General features: G+C 32.6%; 1 protein-coding gene across 8 annotated transcripts in view; it reads right to left on the bottom strand.

Annotated features, from left to right (window-relative positions):
* The window catches only part of Obsc (Obscurin), a 226,868-nt gene that overhangs the window by 191,001 nt on the left and 15,907 nt on the right, over window positions 1–19,960 (bottom strand). For 7 of the 8 annotated variants that reach the window (XM_074138259.1, XM_074138258.1, XM_074138266.1 and 4 more), the window contains one exon: window positions 5,991–6,109. The exons of the other annotated variant lie outside the window; for it this stretch is intronic. In XM_074138259.1, the coding sequence (XP_073994360.1) occupies window positions 5,991–6,060 (70 nt within the window). In that variant the 5' untranslated portion in view covers window positions 6,061–6,109. The remainder of the gene's footprint in view (window positions 1–5,990; window positions 6,110–19,960) is intronic. 8 annotated transcript variants of the gene reach the window in all.

Genomic DNA, 19,960 nt, shown 5'->3' with positions numbered 1-19,960 from the left:
CCAAAACTTCTGTTAGACGAATTGAAGATTCAAATTTAAACAGTAACTAACTCTAACTTTTTCAATTTTAATGTGCATGTGTATGTGATTACACAGAATAAAGAGCATATTAGAGATCAATCGGAGAAATAATTTGGAATAAAGTTAAAATATAGTGCCTATATATTTATGAAGATGGAATGCACATTTTACATTTTACCATTACCATAAAACAAAAATTATTATAAAAGAAATGGCCAGCATAAGGATATGTGAAATCTGACAAATTCTAAAAAATATTAATGAAAAGTTAATACAGTAAAATTACTCAAATGATATCAATGAAGTATTAATGAAATAATGGGTACTTGCTGATTTGTATACCTTTTGGCGTTTAATCAACCCTTACAATTAACATTTCAAACGGTAAGTTTTTGTTAAGGAGATTTTTGCAGCTTTTGAATAGATTTTCATTTTTGACTATTTCGCAAAGTTACATAATATATTATCTTGGGTATGTGTAATTTTTTAAAATTTGGAATAAGCAATTCTATCATTATGACCTGATAAGGAATTAAGTCGGAACCGTAACTATCACTTGAGAGATCTTTTTAAAGAATGATTATAGATGAAATTCCCAAACCATCCTCAATAACAATTTTTTTGAGAAAGCGTTTTGAATAAAATAGGAAGGTATTTGTACATAAATAGCAAAATTAAACTGCGATTTCAGTACTTCCTTTAAAGAGGAGTAAGAAAAATAAACTGCGATTACAGTACTTCTCCCTAAAAGGCAAGGAGGCAAAGATTTTGAATAGAAAGACAATTCATTCCTGTAAATCAGTTCACTCATTGATTGCAGTACTTCCTCTTAGTAAAAGTAATAGCATGATGGCACTTCACAGCCAAGTAGAGGAGCTATAATCACTTTTTTGTGCTAAATTTTATCAAAATTGGACTAATGGTTACAGAAATATTGGTAATAATAATAATAGAAAGGGCCTTACCTGAGTGGGGCAAACTCACCTCCTTATGAGGCATAGAGTCGAGACTATTAAAGTGTAAATCTGTACAAATTTCGATACGAATGACACTTCATTCATGACAATCGGTTCACGTGACGATAAATTGAAACGATTGCTAACAAGTGTAAGAGCACATCGTCGCTTTAATGTTATATAAACAAAATCTATCAACTAGTTTTCGAGATATTTGAAATTTTGCTGTGACAAACGAAACCAAAATTTAACTCTAAATATCTCGTTTCCTACACTACAGATTTTTATGAAATTTTAAACAATACTAGACAAAAGTAGTCGCCATATACAGGTGAAATATAAACAAAATTTATCGGTTAGTTTTCGAGATATTTGAAGTTCAAGATTTAACTGTTTCCAACGAAACCAAAATTTAACTCTAAATATCTCCTTTCCTACTCTACAGATTTTGACAATATATTGAGTAGTTTTCGAGATATTTGAAGTTAAAAAATTCAATTTTTCAAACGAAACCAAATTTTAACTCTGAATATCTCAATTTCTAATCGACAGATTTTTACAATATTTTATACAATTATAGATAAAAGATGTCTTCATATACAGATAACATATAAACAAAATATATTGAGTAGTTTTCGAGATATTTGAGGGTTAATATTTCACTGTTTGGAACGAAACCAAATTTTAACTCTGAATATCTCAATTTCTAATCGACAGATTTTTACAATATTTTATACAATTATAGATAAAAGATGTCTTCATATACAGATAACATATAAACAAAATATATTGAGTAGTTTTCGAGATATTTGATGTTAATGATTTCACTGCTTCATACGAAACCAAATTTTAACTCTGAATATCTCGTTTTCTAATCGACAGATTTTTAATTCATTTTATACAATTATAGACAAAAGTTTACTCCATATGCAGATAAAATATAAACAATATCTATCATATAGTTTTCGAGATATTTGAAGTTAAAGATTTCAATGTTTCAAACGAAACCAAATTTTAACTCTGAATATCTCGATTTCTATTCGACCGATTTTTACGACATTTTACACAATTATAGACAAAACTTGTCTCCATATAAAGATAATATATAATCAAAATCTATCGATTAGTTTTCGTGACATTTGAAGTTAAAGATTTCATTGTTTCAAATGAAACCAAAATGTAACTCTAAATATCTCCTTTCCTACTCTACAGATATTTACTAAATTTTATACAATTATAGACAATGGTTGTCTCAATATACAGATAATATATATAAAAAAATCTATCGATTAGTTTTCGAGATATTTGAAGTTAAAGATTTCAATCTTTCAAACTAAACAAAATTTTAACTCTGAATATCACGTTCTCTATTCGACAGATTTTTACAATATTTTGTACAATTATAGATAAAAGATGTCTCCATAAGCAGATAATATATAAACAAAATCTATCGAGTATTTTTCCAGATATTTGATGGTAATGATTTCACTGTTTCAAACGAAACCAATTTTTAACTCTGAATATCCCGTTTTCTAATCGACAGATTTTTACAATATTTTATACAATTATAGATAAAAGATGTCTTTATATACAGACAACATATGAACAAAATATATTGAGTAGTTTTCGAGATATTTGAGAGTTAATATTTCACTGTTTGGAACTATACCAAATTTTGACTCTAAATATCTCGCTTTCTATTCGACCGATTTTTACGACATTTTATACAAATATAGACAAATGTTGTCTACATATACAGATAAAATATAAGCAAAATCTATTGAGTAGATTTCGAGATATTTGAGGGTTAATATTTCACTGTTTGGAACGTTACCAAATTTTAACTCTAAATATCTCGCTTTCTATTCAACCGATTTTTACGACATTTTACACAATTATAGACAAAACTTGTCTCCATATACAGATAATATATAAACAAAAGCTATCGATTAGTTTTCGTGATATTTGAAGTTAAAGATTTCACTGTTTCAAATGAAACGAAAATGTAACTCTAAAGATCTCCTTTCCTACTCTACAGATTTTTACTAAATTTTATACAATTATATACAAATGTTGACTGCACATACAGATAAAATATAAACAAAATCTATAAATTAGTTTTCGAGAGATTTGGAGTTAAAGATTTCACTGTTTCAAATGAAACCAAAATGTAACTCTAAATATCTCCTTTCCTACTCTACAGATTTTTACTAAATTTTATACAATTATATACAAATGTTGACTGCACATACAGATAAAATATAAACAAAATCTATCAATTAGTTTTCGAGAGATTTGGAGTTAAAGATTTCACTGTTTCAAATGAAACCAAATTTTAACTCTAAATATCTCCTTTCCTACTCTACAGATTTTTACTAAATTTTATACAATTATAGATAAAAGATGTCTCCATATGCAGAAAATATATAAACAAAATCTATGGAGTATTTTTCCAGATATTTGATGTTAATGATTTCACTGTTTCATACGAAACCAAATTTTAACTCTGAATATCTCGTTTTCTAATCGACAGATTTTTATTAAATTTTATACAATTATAGACAAAAGTTTACTCCATATACAGATAAAATATAAACAAAATCGATCGATTACTTTTCGAGATATTTGAAGTTAAATATTTCACTGTTTCAAACAAAACGATAATTTAATGGTAAATATCAAGTTTCCTAATTGTCAGATTTTTTACGAAATTTTACACAACTATAGACAAAAGTTGTCTCCATAAACAGATATAATATAAACAAAATGTCTCGATTAGTTTTCGAGAAATTTGAAGTTAAAACAATACTTTCAGTATATCCCAGGGGTCGGCAACCTATTTTATGTAGAGAGCCATTTCTCCTTAAATAATTTTAATAAATCTTACCAAGAGCCGCAAGAATGACAATGTACAAAATTCTGTAGGTCATTTGTATTCATAAATTATTTTATGATATTCAATAACATTTAAATGTTTTATACAGTTATAAAGAAGGATTTACTGTACTATATAAAGAAGATTTGGGAATTTTATCTTTTATAGAAATAGAGAAAAAAAATGTTTAAAGTTGGGTGTTTTTCAATGTTACACTTTGTCGTGCAGTTTTTGACGAAACTGTGCTGTCGGACAGTTTTAATACATTTATTTTTACATATTACAAAGTAAATAAATAAATAATTAATAACTAAACGTGTATTTGGATGAAAGTATTATATAATTACGTACTTTATTTTATTATAATATTGTATAATTCTATTCAATTTCAAAAGTATCACATTTAACATTCTTTTTGAAAAAATATCTTTAATAAATGAAATTTTCATTCGTTTCAATAAAATTAAAATATAAAATATATTTTGGGCAGGCTGAAGAGCCACTCAATTTGGATAAAAGAGCCGCATGCGACTCGCGAGCCGCGGGTTGCCGACCCCTGGTATATCCTGATATGGTATTAAGTTTGAACTGTAACTACCGCAGATGAGATGTTTTGAAAGTAAGCTTAGAGCTACAGTCTCCAAAGAACCCACAAAAACAATTTACTTGGGAAAAGTTTTTGAATGAAATAACGTATTTCTTCGTAAATGGGAAAATTAAACTGCGATTTAAGAACTTAAATTTTAGAGGAGTAAGAAAAATTTAACTGCGATTACACTTCCTGCTAAAACAGCAAACAAAAAATTAAACATCAAAAATCCATAGATGCAATACTTCTTTTTAGTAGCTGTAAAAGAAAAATGGCACTTTAATGTAATGCAGTTAAGCTCGAAACACTTCTTCCTGTAAAGAAAAATATAGGGGTTTGAAATATAAACAGTTTGCGAAAAAACAAAAATTGAACCTTCTACAACTGAATAACTATTATCACTAAAACATTCCTATTTATACCATTTATAGAAAAAACTTTTCTCTAAAATTTGGTAAAGAAATCATTAATATCAGAACGGTAGAAAGAATGATATAGGGGTTTGAAATTTGAACAGTTTGCGAAACCACTAAAATTTAACCTTCTATATCTCAATAACTATTATCACTAAAGCAATGCTATTTATGCTAATTATAGAGTATACTTTTCTCTACCAATTGCAAAGGAATCATTAATATCAGAACGGTAGAAAGAACAAAATAGTGGTTTGAAATTTGATCGGTTTGCATAACCTCCAAAATTTAACCTTCTATATCTGAATATTTATTATCACTAATACATTGCTATTTACACCAATTATAGAGAAAAGTCTTCTCTACAATTTGGTAAAGAAATCCTTAAAATCAGAATAATACAAAAGAGATATAGAGGTTTGAAATTTGAACAGTTTGTAAAACTACCAAAATTTAACCTTCTACATCTCATCAGTTATTATTACTAAATGATTGAAATTTACGCCAGTTATAAAGATAGCTTTTCTCTACATTTCAGCAAAGAATTCATTACAATCAGAACAACACAAAGAGTGATATAGAAGTTTGAAATTTGAACGATACAAAACCTCTCAAATTTATCCTTCTATATCTCACTGACTATTATGACTAAAACATTTAAATTTATACTGGTTATAAAGCTAACTTTTCTCTACAATTTGGTAAAGAAATCATTAAAATTGGAATAATGCAAAGAGAAATAAAGAGCTTTGAAATTTGAACGATTTACTAAACCTCTAAAATTTAACCTTCTATATCTTATCATGTATTATCACTAAAAGATTGAACATATCATGTGACACAATTGAACTGACTATTTTGTATGGATATAATATGCAAGGAAACACTAATTAATGTTTAAAATTATAGTGTGCTTGTGATCTTAAGTGGCTCTGGGTAGGTTTTCAATCTATGGGAAATTTACCAGTTTAATATTTTTTAAATTTTTTTTAATGACGATTGTCTTTACCTATATTCCCCATTGGACAAATAAATTTTCGCTTCTACACGGCACTAATTTTGGTTACTTATAAAAAATCTCAACAATGCAATAGTTTAAAAAAATCAATTGTTTCTTCTGATTTAATCTTATTTACCTTTGGTCGTTGTGGACACTATTGTAGTCGTTTGTGACGACATTTGTTTCGATATCGAATGATAGCTCATTGTGCAGAATTTTTCGAAAATATTTTCACGTTTACTTCATATGTGACAGCTGGAACACAGAAAACAATACGTGCAAATCAGGCAAGGGTACACACACTAAACAAAACACATTACATAGGTACTCTTATTTTAACAAATTACACATTGACAACAATTAGTAAGAGAAAGTTATGCAATCGTGTCAGTTTCTTAAATTGAATTTTCACAGAACTACACGTGTTGAGGTTTCTTGAGTACAAATAAATGATTAAATAAAATTGGCCCATTTGTCTGTCTTGGGTAAGCATAACTAAAAATGGAAAATGACAGATAATTCAAAATTGATATTTGTTAGGTACATCCTGGTGAATTAAAGTTTTTGGTAAAAACGATCAAATGGAAATGCCTCTATTCTGAATAGATATTTTCCTTTTCTTTTATATTACCTCTTAAACGACTCCAACGTTTTAACAATATGAAAAAAGTTCTTGGTAATAACAAACAGTCTGTCAAAATCAATTACACTAACAAATCTGACAAACAGTAGTATTTGATCACATTGCGCTGTAGAGGGTTTACTTGACCACTTGCTCCCACTTGCCTCAGCTTTCACATATGAACACTTAGACAATTGTGGCACATTTGAGGTAGAGGTCTGTTCAGAAATATCGCAGGGGCACCAAACATATATTTGTGTTTGGTTAATACGCTCTTTCTGTCAGGAAAGCACAATTTTGGTTTTCGTAAACTCAGGTCGGTGGCGGAGCTCTCATAGGGAGACCTAGAGTTGCTGAGGAACTGTCAGATGAGTTTCCAAAATTGTGTTATGGTTATGACCGATAAATATTCCTATAAAAATGTCATTAAGAGTAAAGCAATGCCTATTTATTCAGGAGACTTTATGTCCAAGTACCAAATTAGGTGTCGCGAACGGAGGCGGCTAGCAAACATACTTTAATATAAATTTCTCATAATATTAACTATTAAAAAAACAGACCCAGTACTACCACAATACAGTTTAGCTTTGCGAGCCTCGCGTCTGACCGCTCGGCTATTTTGGCTTCTTAAAAATATACTTAAATATACTTTATGATTGGAATTAAGAATGACGCGATACTGAAACACTATAAATAAAAAAGAAAAAATTGTATACAGTCTTTGAAAAAAATATAAAGTCAGCTTCTGTTCAAAAAATTGAGTCAAGGAACCGTGAACTTACTTTCAAAAGTCACATCTCCTGCCCTAAAATTTTGAAATCAATACTGCGTAGCACTAAGGTTTACTATTTTCTTAAGCTATGGCTATTTTTGTACGGTGCAGAGCCTTTCTAAAAAAATTAACATCCTTTATTATTACCCAAGTTTCTCTGTAGATTATATTCGTTTGCTGCGAAATTGCTCATTATCCGTGTAGTTTATCGTTGGGAACGACAAATTCAGTTTTTGGCGATTATGTTGAAAAATGAAGGCATTTAATTAAAGAGGACAATCTAAGGAAATTTCTGCGTTTCATTTATGAAATTATATCTCTCCAGCTTTGAGGGCCATGGGGATTTTAGTTGTCTGTCATCCGTCTTATATTCTTGACTTAAGAAATTAGCGTTGCTTCATAGTACAAAATCATATATAATTAGCTGACCAACTTGGGCACATTAATTGAATCTTTGTGCAAACAATTGGACCGTGTGTGTGTGAGAGAGACAGGGCAAGCGGCGGCCATCTTGTCCCGGAACTGAACATTTAAATAGACCTGCCCTCTGAAGAATCTATTCAATATCTATTTTTAAAATTATCAGTAAGTTGCCAGAAAGAATTTGTTTCCATTATTTTAGCTATTTACCAATAGTTGCAAAGTAAGAGCAAAATTTTCTTACTTTCCCTTACTTGCTAGTGAAACTGACAATGTTAAGGAACTCACGTTTTTACAAAACTTCAAAAAGAAAAATGTTTCACACCGTAGGTACGCTGTATGCTGTATGAGGTGTTTTAGAGTTGAGAAAAGAAACCCGCAGTGAACACCCTCTCGACTTTCTCTTACTTAATACTCACAATTGTAAATCACAATTTCTCGAATGCCTAATTTTACTGAACTTGTTACTAGCTTCATTGAGCTAACTCATCCCAATTTAGCCAACGATTTGGCCCAATCAATTCGTCTTTTCCAGTTGTATGTATGAAGGCAGGCTGTTATCCAATTTCAAGCAACTAGAAAATTTCTCGCGTAGTTAGCGAGCTAGCCACCTGGGACTGAGTCTAAAAAAGCTTGCTGTTCATGCTTTACCCATTTCAACCACATGGCCTCTCCAGCAAAATCTGCTCAGTCTAATTTTCAAAACATCAACTTCTCCATACAATTTATGTCATATACTTTCTTGTACTTTGAAATTGAAATTACCTTCTTTCACTGGATCCAAAATATTTTAAAGAAGTTACGTTGAGAATTGTCTAGGATTGAGAACGATAAGCTGTTAAGATTGGCAGAATAAGCACCTTGCACACCGTAATTTTAGACTTCCTAGAGTACAGACTGCTCTACATAAACTTGATCGAACCAAATTTGCATCTATTTGCAGCAATAATTCTTTCATTGATGCAGTTTGTGAAAAAACTTGAGAGCTGTGGTAACTAAATTCTTGTAACTTTCGGAAGTCACCGGATCCTAATTGTAAATTATTTCCTAGGGGCGGAGCCTACTCCGACTTACTCATACAAGATTTGGTCAGTTTATTAGTAATTTAGTTTATTTTTAACTAAGTACTGCCATTTTCGTGCTTCCTACACATTTCACTTAAGGTAACTAATTGTGTAGTTATTTTCAGTTCATTCTTATCAACCTAAAACAGATCAAATAATTTTTTCCAAAAAAGTAATTGTTTAGAAAAAAAGCAGTTGGCTCGCCCCAGTTGATGAAAATTATTAGAGCCGTCATCAAGAAATTCAGAAATCTTAGCAGCAACTTCGCACTTTAGATTTGGAATTCTATTATTGAATCTAAAAATTTTAAGTTAGTGAAACCGTACTTTTGCCTAAAAGTTTTGGACTATAAAGTCCTTAAAGTAAGTGAAGTAAAGTAAACGCCTATTTTTTTCAGGCGGGGCTTAACGTCCAACTACCAATTAGGTGTCGTGGACGGAGGCGACTAGCAAACATACTTTATTAACCATTAAATAACCTCCAAGGCCTAAGACCGGGAATCGAACCCAGTAGCACAATACACATTATCTTCGCAGGTCTCGCCTCTAACCGCTCGGCTAGCGTGGCGCCTTCAAAGTCCCTAATCTTTTCATTTTAAAAGTTTTTCCAATAATCATGATACAATATTTCTTCCAAAAGTTCTAGGTTCTGTGCTTTTTAGTAATAAAAATTAAAGTATACATTGTACCTAAAAAGTTTAAGTATAAAAACTAACCAAAAAATCAAGTCTCCTACGAAAATGCTTCAAATAAAATTAATAAGCATTAGGTAGGGAAGAACTTAAAAAGTTCCTTATTTCTTCAAGGAAATTGAATAAGTAGGAACTTTTTGGACCGTTAGGGCATCACGATTCCTTAAAAAAGACCGTTTTAAGAGTTGTATTGAATGCACCCAACACTTTGTAAAAAAATAGATATGGAATCCAGTACCTTGAGATTGCAGTAAGAGTCATGAAGAAAATTTCGATTGTGATTTTTTCGACTGGTGAGCAACACGAACCCCCATATTGAAATTTGACATTTGGTACTAATGCTATACAAAGCACCTAAAAGTGGCTTCAAACAGGCGTTACATAACGCAAATAAAAGTTGTTTTAAAACAGACAGATACATACTTATGTATTAACATTGTTAATTTTCTTGTACATGCCAGAATCATAGATTAACGGCATTGGCAGTTTTATACAGCCGTCAAAGTCAGCTTGGAATAAATATTATTTTTTTGGACGGTGTAGGCAAACAAATATCGGTCCAAGGTCTGCGTTCACAGTTACCTAACTCTATTAGATGGTCAACGTTTTTGGCAATAGGCCAACTAGCTAAATTAGTACTGTCGAGAATCCAATACACTCGATCATATATTTTCAATAAAATTTTATTTTGTGGATTAATAGCGAAAGTTGACCGGTGGTAAGACTGTCGCATCACTTCTCATTCCCAAGGCAGGCCCTCACGTTGCCAACTTTTCCTCACCTAGCTTCAGCTCTTCTATAAACCATCATTCACAGAACTACAACTCATTGCTGAGTCTTGGCCTCCTTAACCAGTATTCGTCAGCCAGCCTGTTCTGTGCTGCCGCTGTCAAGTTGGTGATATTCAATATCGTTCTCGCATCACCAGCAACACCGCAGCCTCGGCCTCCCAAATCTCCAAGAAGGTGCTCTTTCGTCACCTTTTTTGGGATGTCCTCGTCCCTCATCCAAGCCACATGTCCCGGCCACCGAAATCTAGCCAACTTCATAAATTTGACCACATCTATTTCTTTAAACAGCGCATGCAGCTGTTCGTTGGAGACATTCATTCTTGTCCAACGCGCGCTGGGCCGGAAATTTGCTACAGTGTTTTCCTCCCAAAAACTAGAAAAGGGCTCTCTCGTCTGTCTTAAATGTGGTCCAAGTTTTAGAGCCGTATGTCAAGACTGGACGAATCATGGTCTTGTACAAATCGCAGCCTTCGTCTGTCTTGATATCAAGTGACTTTCCAAATGTTTCCGAAGCCCAAAGTAGCATCTGTCCGCTACAATCCTTCGTCTTATTTCGGCTGATACGTCAGTATCTTCGTCCACCAGGGAACCCAGGTGAACGAACTCGTTCACATTTTCGAATGTGTAGCAGCCAATGGTCACCTGACTTGTGGTTGGTGTACTCCGACCTGTTACCATGTACTTGGTCTTCTTTTCATTGAGGGCGAGTCCCATCCTTCTAACTGGGCCTTCCAAAGCTAGAAACGCTTCCTCCACGGTTCTGAATGATCTTCCAATTATGTCTTTGTCATCAGCATAGGCAAGCAGTGAACAGACTTGTTGAATATGGTGCCATCTGTCTGATTCTGTCGATTTCTTACCACCTTTTCCAGCGCCAGGTTAAACAGGAGGCACGCTAAGGCATAGCCTTGCCTCACATTACTCTATTCTATAAATTTAAATAATTATTTTTTATTTAATTTGTATAGAAGATTAACCCCAGATGTATGTATGAATACTAAGTCGTTTAGAACTCACAACAGAAACCTATAAATATATAAATAAATATAAATATAAATATATAAAACATATCTGACTAAAATTTTATAAACGTTTACCGAAAGAAATCTGGCAGAACATTCACACGACTCTCCCTAACTACAATTCTCAAACTTCTAACTCATACATTTTTAAAAACTGTAATTACCATGACGTGACATTTAAGAGGGAACATCCTCCCATTTCCCATACCTGTCCTAAAAAGATTTTCCCCAGAAATGCATTAAAGTAAAAATAATATAACTACGAGTATATAGGAACTATATGGGAAGGAAGATTATTGCCAACTTCAATAATATTTTTTGTCAAGCTTGGGACAAGGTCATATTCAGGACTTATCTAATTAAACATTGCCCATTGGTTTCGATAATATAATTTATAACAGTATTTACACCTTTTTGCTTGTATAAAAACTTGGAGGTTACCTCACTGATCTTATACTAGCTGTTATGCAGATAAAAAGAATGTTAAGTACAGTTTTAAATTATGTAACAAAAACAAATTGTAATTGCATAATTTCTGAAGATGACCTAGTCCCTTGGTCGATAGCTTAAAAATGTGGAAAAAAAAATGAAATTCGCAATTATTTGTCGTCATCATAAAAGATTAATTGTACTTTACAAATCAAATCATATAGTACCAAAATTATATTCAAATAATACAAAGAAAAATTGAGTGGCCCACGTCAAGTGGTCTATTGGTGAATAGAGTACATATGTTAAAATGTCATCAAATCCTGCTAAATTGATTAGTTTGCTGTCAATAAATTTGGCAACTATCCGCCTGTAGCATTGTGCTGCTATCTTCAGAATTATTGTCTAACTTAGAAGATTGTACATCCTAATTTCCAATAATTATCCAGCCTATAGCTATAGCTCCATAGCAGACCATGCAGAAATTGACTATTAGATTTCAGTGCAGCTCTTTAATTTAAGTAAGTGGTGTTGCTTGTTTGGCGTTCATAAGAACTCTGAAAGTTGAAGTTAACAGTTGCAGTCGAACAGGTTAGAATACTTTTTTTAATTTTGTGTTATGCCGAGGAAGTTGCACACTGAGGCACATTAGTAATTTCGTCAAACCAAAAATAAAATTTAAAGGAAAGACAGATTATTGCCAATTTAAGCCATAATTATTTATTTAATTATTGCCAAGCTTTCAGCCTTGGGACTTCAACGGGGCAGTGATGGCCAACCGGCGGCACGCCGTGAACCGCGAAATTCAACATAATTTTACAATATTTGTTAATTATCTTCATCCAAATGGATCCGATTAATTTACAATGCAACAAGGAACTAAAACATATAGTATTTTTAATAATATTATTAAAATATTTAATTGTTGTATCTCCTGTCTTAATAGGTAAATCCTGCGAAAATATGAACAATCATAGTAGTCGATTACTTCTTCAATAGTCCACAATTCCAACTTTCTATCAGTATATTTAAATGGATATATTTTAAATGGATAAATATAAGGCGATAAAGTTAGTTGAGTCGAGAAACAAATATCTCACTAAATAAATAAATAAGTGTTATAAATAATTGTAATTATTTTATTAAAACTGTCCGGCAGGACAGTTGTATAAGGGTTGATCATCAAAAACTGCACGAAAAAGCGTAACGTTGAAAAACACCCAACTTTGACAATTTTTTTCTCTTTTTCTATTAAAGATTATCTATGTTTATATTTATGAATTATAATAAAATCAATAATAATAATAAATTCTGTTTTGAATTTACACTGCAAAATTTTAACGGAGACTAGCCGTCCTTTCCTGCAGTCATATCCCTTCTTCATGTTTACTTCTCTTCCACTCATGGGTTCTGCAGCTTAAGATGATGTGTTCCTACGTCTTGTCACAAGAGTCTTTGTAGAAACAAAGCCGAGAAACGATTGATTCTTCCCATGGCCACTAGAGTTTGGGTTTTTATTTATTCCAAAGCCAAACACTGTGTAATTGCCGTAAGTAATCAATATTCAAATGTTCGTTGTTTGACGATAATTTACGATCTAGAACCTAGAGAATAACGGTGTGAGAAAGTTCGCACTATTTTTTTTTTTTTGTTATTGTTGTTTATTGTTTTGTTTTTATGTCTGTTTTGCCATTATTTTGAAAGAATGTAACCCTAAATTTAGAACCGTCTAATCGGGCTAAAGATCATACCTCGTCGGAATCCTCTAGGTTAATTATAAAGCATGACTCAGTAACCGAAACACACCTATTTGCACAATTTCTCTTTACATTTTAAGTGGTACAACCCCTCTACCCACCGCGACCTCTAAACTCTTTCCAAATAATATTACCGGCCAAAATGTATGGCTATCACGTGCGCGTATTAAAAAATTTCAGACGCATATTTTACTAAGCTTTGCTAGTCTTTAAGAAGTCTTCGCCACCTAGACCCCGTTTTTTTATTAATAAATTATTAATTTCTATTGTATTATACCTCCATAGTAAGAGTGTTTTCTTTAATTCTAACCTTTTATAGACATTTCATCTTTTTTTAGAGGCTGGTTTATTCGGCTTTTAGGTTTTATAGAATATTTTATATTCTAATTGTTAGGGTAGGCTAATAGTAGTAGTAGAAGTAGTAGCTCTGTAACGTTACATTTCAGAGTAATATACGATTTAAAAAATTATAATATTGGTAAGAATTACTAGGAGACAAAAATTCCGAGTTTGAAGACTATTAATGAGTTAGAACCTTGAGAATGGCACTAAGAGAAAGTCGTGTGAGTGTTCACAGCAGATTCCGAGTTTGAAGACTATTAATGAGTTAGAACCTTGAGAATGGCACTAAGTGAAAGTCGTGCGAGTGTTCACAGCAGATTCCGAGTTTGAAGACTATTAATGAGTTAGAACCTTGAGAATGGTACTAAGAGAAAGTCGAGTGAGTGTTCACAGCAGATTCCGAGTTTGAAGACTATTAATGAGTTAGAACCTTGAGAATGGTACTAAGAGAAAGTCGAGTGAGTGTTCACAGCAGATTCCGAGTTTGAAGACTATTAATGAGTTAGAACCTTGAGAATGGTACTAAGAGAAAGTCGAGTGAGTGTTCACAGCAGATTCCGAGTTTGAAGACTATTAATGAGTTAGAACCTTGAGAATGGTACTAAGAGAAAGTCGAGTGAGTGTTCACCAGATATTTTTTTCAATTGTAGAAATTATTTACTGTTGTCAAGATATTTACTTTTAACAAACTTACTTCGAACGCGAAGTATTGACAAGAACTAGAGTATTGACAATGATTTAAGTGTTGTTAACTCTTCATCTAAACGAAAAATGAGTTGATACATTGTTCGCAAATAAATTTTTTAGGTTCAGTATCTCTTTAAAAAAAAAAAAAGTATCTGTCAGAAAAACAATTTCTTTTAAATTAATGTGACATCTAAAACAACCATTAATCAGAATAAAGATATAAGGGAGAATTGTGCCAAATATTTTTCAAATTGTTTTGACTTAAATTACTTTTTATTAGAAAAATTTTAGGTTCTATTTTGGCCAAACTTCTGTTTACAAATATTAGGTATTTTTATTTATTAGTTTGTAGGAAAATTAGAGGATGCCTGCTATAGAAGTTTGGTAGGTGTGGGTAGTTGTGAGGTACGATGTGGGCGATCTGCTGATCAGGCAAATATCCCACCATCTGAGACCCGAAGCAGCGTAGTTACATACTGTTGATATTTGAAATACAAAATCTGGTCAGTTTCGCATGCCAAGCTAGGGGACACAAAATAGTTCAGGACTCTAAAAATGTAAGTCCTTAAGAGACTTCCTTTGGACCTTCCACCCAATTTTTACTTACCGACTAAGCCCTCACCTAAGTTGATAAAGGCAGCTAATGTTGGTGAGTAATTACTCTCTAGTTCCAGACCTTCCCCGCAGCTTTCAAGAGGCCTTTTTTATCTACTTTTCCCTCGAAAATAAATTTTAGATAGTTTTTGAGGTTTTTTAAAGTGCTATTTTGTTTAAGGCTTTAACATCTACCATAGCATTAATAAGAATTAAACTAGATTAATAAAATTCCAAGCTCGTGTGAGATCTAAAGCAAATCCTTGCGCTACAATCATGAAATAAGAGGGTGTTTTATCACCGGTGAACAGACCAAGAGGTGCGACGCATAATGCAAAGTTAGACGACGAAGACAATAATGTTAGGCAAGCCTAAGAGACTGGAACGTCCCAGGAGATAGGTATTCGGATAGATGGCTCGACCAGATTGATAGGTACGCTGTGATTGCCAAGTGTCAGTCAGCACAGAAGTAAAAGCATAGTTCAGCGATTTCTCTTAACTTGGTACACTGTTTACTCACCTAAATAGCAATCACTTTTACTTGAAACTTTTTCCCGGGGAGTTCTCGAGTGACTTATTTTTAGTGTAATCTTTTGAGTCCAGCTTAGTCTCGTGTCGAGTTTAAGAGCGACTAAAAATTATTACTGCAAAATTATTGCTTTTTGGAAATTAGTCCGCTATTTTAACTTTTCAATTATAGACACTTAACCTAAGAGGCGTTATATTCTGTTTTGATTAAAGTTTCAAAAACGTCCCAGTATGATAAAAAATATTATTATGGTAAGTTTATTCATAATTGCAGTTTTATTACCTCAACGCAATAACAGATTCTATATCAAGATGATCTTCTTCATTAGAAATAATAAATTATTAATTATAAAGAATAGCACTGTGGAGAATTTAATCTAGAGTATTAAATTATTTTTAATATAGGTTAACGTGGCATTTCCTTGACAAACTAACCTTCAACGTGGGGACATTATTTTTGGAATAGAATAAGTAGGTGAGCAGTCCCTGATTGCCTATTTCATATAAATCCATTTACACTGCCAGTAAAAGCTGAATGTTCACTCGCAATACAATTTTAACCCAATCATACTGACAAATAAAAACCTTCTTTTAATACTTAACTCTTAGTACAACTCTCTTCCTTTTAAGCAACAATTTTTTTGAAAACTCTATGGGTCTACTATCTGAATTGTTCTTAATGTGTCTAATCCATCTCTCTGTTAGCGCAACTGCTCTCTAATCACAAGGTTTCTAAAACATTGCTCGATGACAGACAGACGATCGAGCCACCCAAATCTGAGTCTGCCCAACTTATATCTATCAACCTCTTTGACTTGCCTACTACCTACCACTTCCGCTTCTCCAAACTAATTCATGTAACTACGCATTCCTTCTTTTTCTTCTTCATAAATCCTCCTCTCTCACCGCGCCGCGAGAAAGTTCGTTTCAAATACAGGGAGATTTTTTACATTGGCTTTGGAAATAGCCCAAGTATGGGGAGAATACTGGGTGGATAAGAGTTATACATATAGTCTTCTTTTCGTTTTTTAGAGATCGCGCTGCGATTATTATATCTTTATGGAGCCAAAAAAAAATCTATTACCAGCTTTGATTCTTAGAGTAGCTTCAACCATGGGCCTTATCATAAATCACGATAAGATTAAGTATAGGTACGTCGGGAGTAATCATGATTCCCACTAAAAGCATTTAAATTGTTTTTTTTTCTTTTGCATTTGAAGTGTACAAGAATATTACTGACTTGGTGCTCAAATCGTTTTCACCTAAATTGTCTCGCAAGAGATAGGCAAGATTATCATGTAGGAGGTAAAACCGTAGGAATAAACAAAATGAGAAATGTCTTCCTGGAGAGAAGCTGAAATTTGAATTAGTTGCTATTTCCAGTTTTTTGCGTCACACTGTTCGTTCTCTCACTGACAGAAAGGCAGGCACCAATTTGTAAAAAGTGGTACTCAATACACCTCAATACGTTATCTTCGATGACAACTCAAGATCGAAAATCTGTTTAATTGCAGTACTTCCTCTTACAAGACATAGATGCAAATGATCACCTCCTTCAAAGATCACAAAGAGCACGTTCCCTGTATTAAAATTTAGGGCGTGAATATCATTGAGAACGGAAAACTGAGCAAAGAAATTAATGCGGAAAGATAGCCACTGCGTAAAAGATTTTCTCCGATGTAAACTAAAACCTGGTGCGAACGATGGCATATCTTTCTTCTAGTGCACTTATCAACCGTTCTTCTAAAAATTGACTTTTTACTGAATGCTCAGTGTGATGTCCCTAAGCCCCTCTTGAAGTACAATTTTCATCAAAGAATTTCAAACACATCCGACATATAAAACATATTTAATATAGTAGCGAGCTTTACTCTACCTACCAAACCAGGTGTCATGGAGGAGGCGACCTTTACTATAAATTGATTTCATTAGCCATAAAATAAAATCCAAGGAGACTGAGAATCGAACCCAGTACCTCAACACATCGTAAGTTTGCTGGTCTTGCCTTTAACCGCTCGGCTACCGTGGCGCTTAGATATTTAATATAATTAACTATAAAAACCCAATATATAAAAATTTGTAACTCCATATGAAATTAGAAAACTTCAGAGTGGTAAATGCGAGAAATCACTCAGTAGTTTTTACTAGTGAACTGTTTCTACGAGCTGGAATAGTTTCTGAATCACAAGTAGAAGGCTGAACAAAATCTAATGGATCGAATGTCTTTTCATTGTTGGTTTTCAGTTCAAAATTCGCTAATAAACTAGGGGCAGAAGTGCTGTTAAACATGGTTATTATTCTTTGTTCTTAATTTACAAACCCTTGAATATAAAATAAAATATGTAACATTATCTATTCTACAAATTTTGTATTAACTATATATATATATATATATTTGAGGTATTATATTTTATAAATATAGGTTGTTTAGTAGTCGGTAAACGAATGTTAAAAAGTAATCGTTTCGGAGATAATGCAAACAGGCGAATCTTTGGAACACCGAATTTTAGAGACACATTGAATTCGCACTACTATTACATACATAGGTTGGAACCCCTATTCAGTGAAACAGATATTTAGTGAATTCAGTGGAGGGTACGCCACATTTTACTTCTAGAATTAAATATGAGGGAGTATTTTGTGCGAGGTGGATGCTGCAATATGTTAAATACGTACGAAAAACAAAAATGAAAATAAATTTTATAAAACAAATGTTTATAAAAAATCCAACTGTATAAAGTTTTGGAGTATTGTTGATGAGATGTGGAGCCATCACAACTCACCTGAAAAGATACAGCAATCTAAAATACAGCAAAGGATGGAAGTCGTTTCATCGATCAGTAAAGCCATAGCCGGGATGCAAAAGAGATTTCTTTTTATTACCTTGCACAGAGTGAAACAATTGGCGAATATTACAAGTTTTCTGGAGCAACTGGATGAAAAAATTTGTAAGAAGTGGACTGCATTACAAAAGAAAATCATTTATCATTAGGGCAATCTAGCATCTGGCCATTAAGTTTCAGCACTGGAAATACGAAAACTGAGAAATTCGAAAAGTAAGAATTGTAACATCCAGCCTATTTACCACACTTGGCACCCTTCAGTTTTCACCTATTCCCAATCAGAAAAAAATCGTGGCTGGGAAACGTTTTGTGTCTAATTAAGAACTGAACATAGCGATATTCAAATCTCTCCAATTCGCACTATCCATTGGATAAAAGATAGGCAACTTGCACTAAAAGGGGACTATGTAGAAAATTTGGTGCTATTTTTTAAATACAAAAGCAGACTAGGCTGAGAACATTTCACTTTGCCCTCGGTATATTTTTCCGGTAAAATCACTTTGAAAAATTGAAAACTTTCTCTCACAAGGCGTAACAACTAGTAAGTGATATCACAGAGTAACAAGTGCCAATCTCCTATAAATAGATAGGCTAATCGATTATCAGCTCCCATGCTATGAGTTAGGAACACATGTTCAGAACTGATGTTCAAATGCTTGTAAATATAGTTTCAAGACTTAACGCAACGCAGCAACGTCCCAACACTTTTCATCTACACTGGCGTAAAACAATTCTCACAACCAGTAGACAAATTTAGCGGCATATGGAACTCTGATAAGTAAACCATCGTCCACATTGAGCTAGTTTATAAACGTAGAGAAATTATTGCCAAATTCAATCCTATTTTTCTTATTCATCTTGCCGAGCTTTTGTCTAGGAACTACATCTTTAGGGCTTATACTGATTAATTAATAATTGCAATCTTTCTCTTACTAGTTTTGCGCAGTATTCTAGCTAGATTACATGGTAGATTATATGTTACTCTCAAATGTCAGCCACAGTCACAACCAAAGAAACTTTAACAGTTAACCTTGAGCAGTTTACAGTTTTACACTTAGCAACCATGTAAAACTACTAAGAGAAAGTAACTATGTGCAATAATATTAATCAGTATAAGCCCTAAAGACCGAAAGTTCGGCAAAGGTTATTGAAAACATGACTGAAATCAGTCCCCATAATAGAAACGTTGTGCGACATTACAACTAACATTAAGATGGCAACGTAAGCAAGTATAGTTAAGTTTATAGAACTCTGTAGCATATTATATAAATGAAAATAACAGAATATCCATCGTAAGAAGCATTGCCACATGAATACACATTTTAATGTTCTTTGAATACGAAAAAATTATTATTTTGTTTTTTATATTTGGTCTCTATGGGCCAATGATTCAAAAACGGTAAATCTCAGGAAGTTCATATTTGACATTTTGTCTACCTAATTAACAACGATAGAACTGGATAATAAATTTTTTAAACAAAATGAGCCATACATTAATACCACTTTAGTTCATTGGAATATTCAATTTTTGGGGGTGATTTTCT

This window comes from Rhodnius prolixus, unplaced genomic scaffold (assembly GCF_049639745.1).
Source record: "Rhodnius prolixus isolate KJV_2025 unplaced genomic scaffold, Rpr scaffold_11, whole genome shotgun sequence".
NCBI classification, from domain to species: domain Eukaryota; kingdom Metazoa; phylum Arthropoda; class Insecta; order Hemiptera; family Reduviidae; genus Rhodnius; species Rhodnius prolixus.
This window is presented reverse-complemented; position numbering and strand designations above follow the sequence as displayed.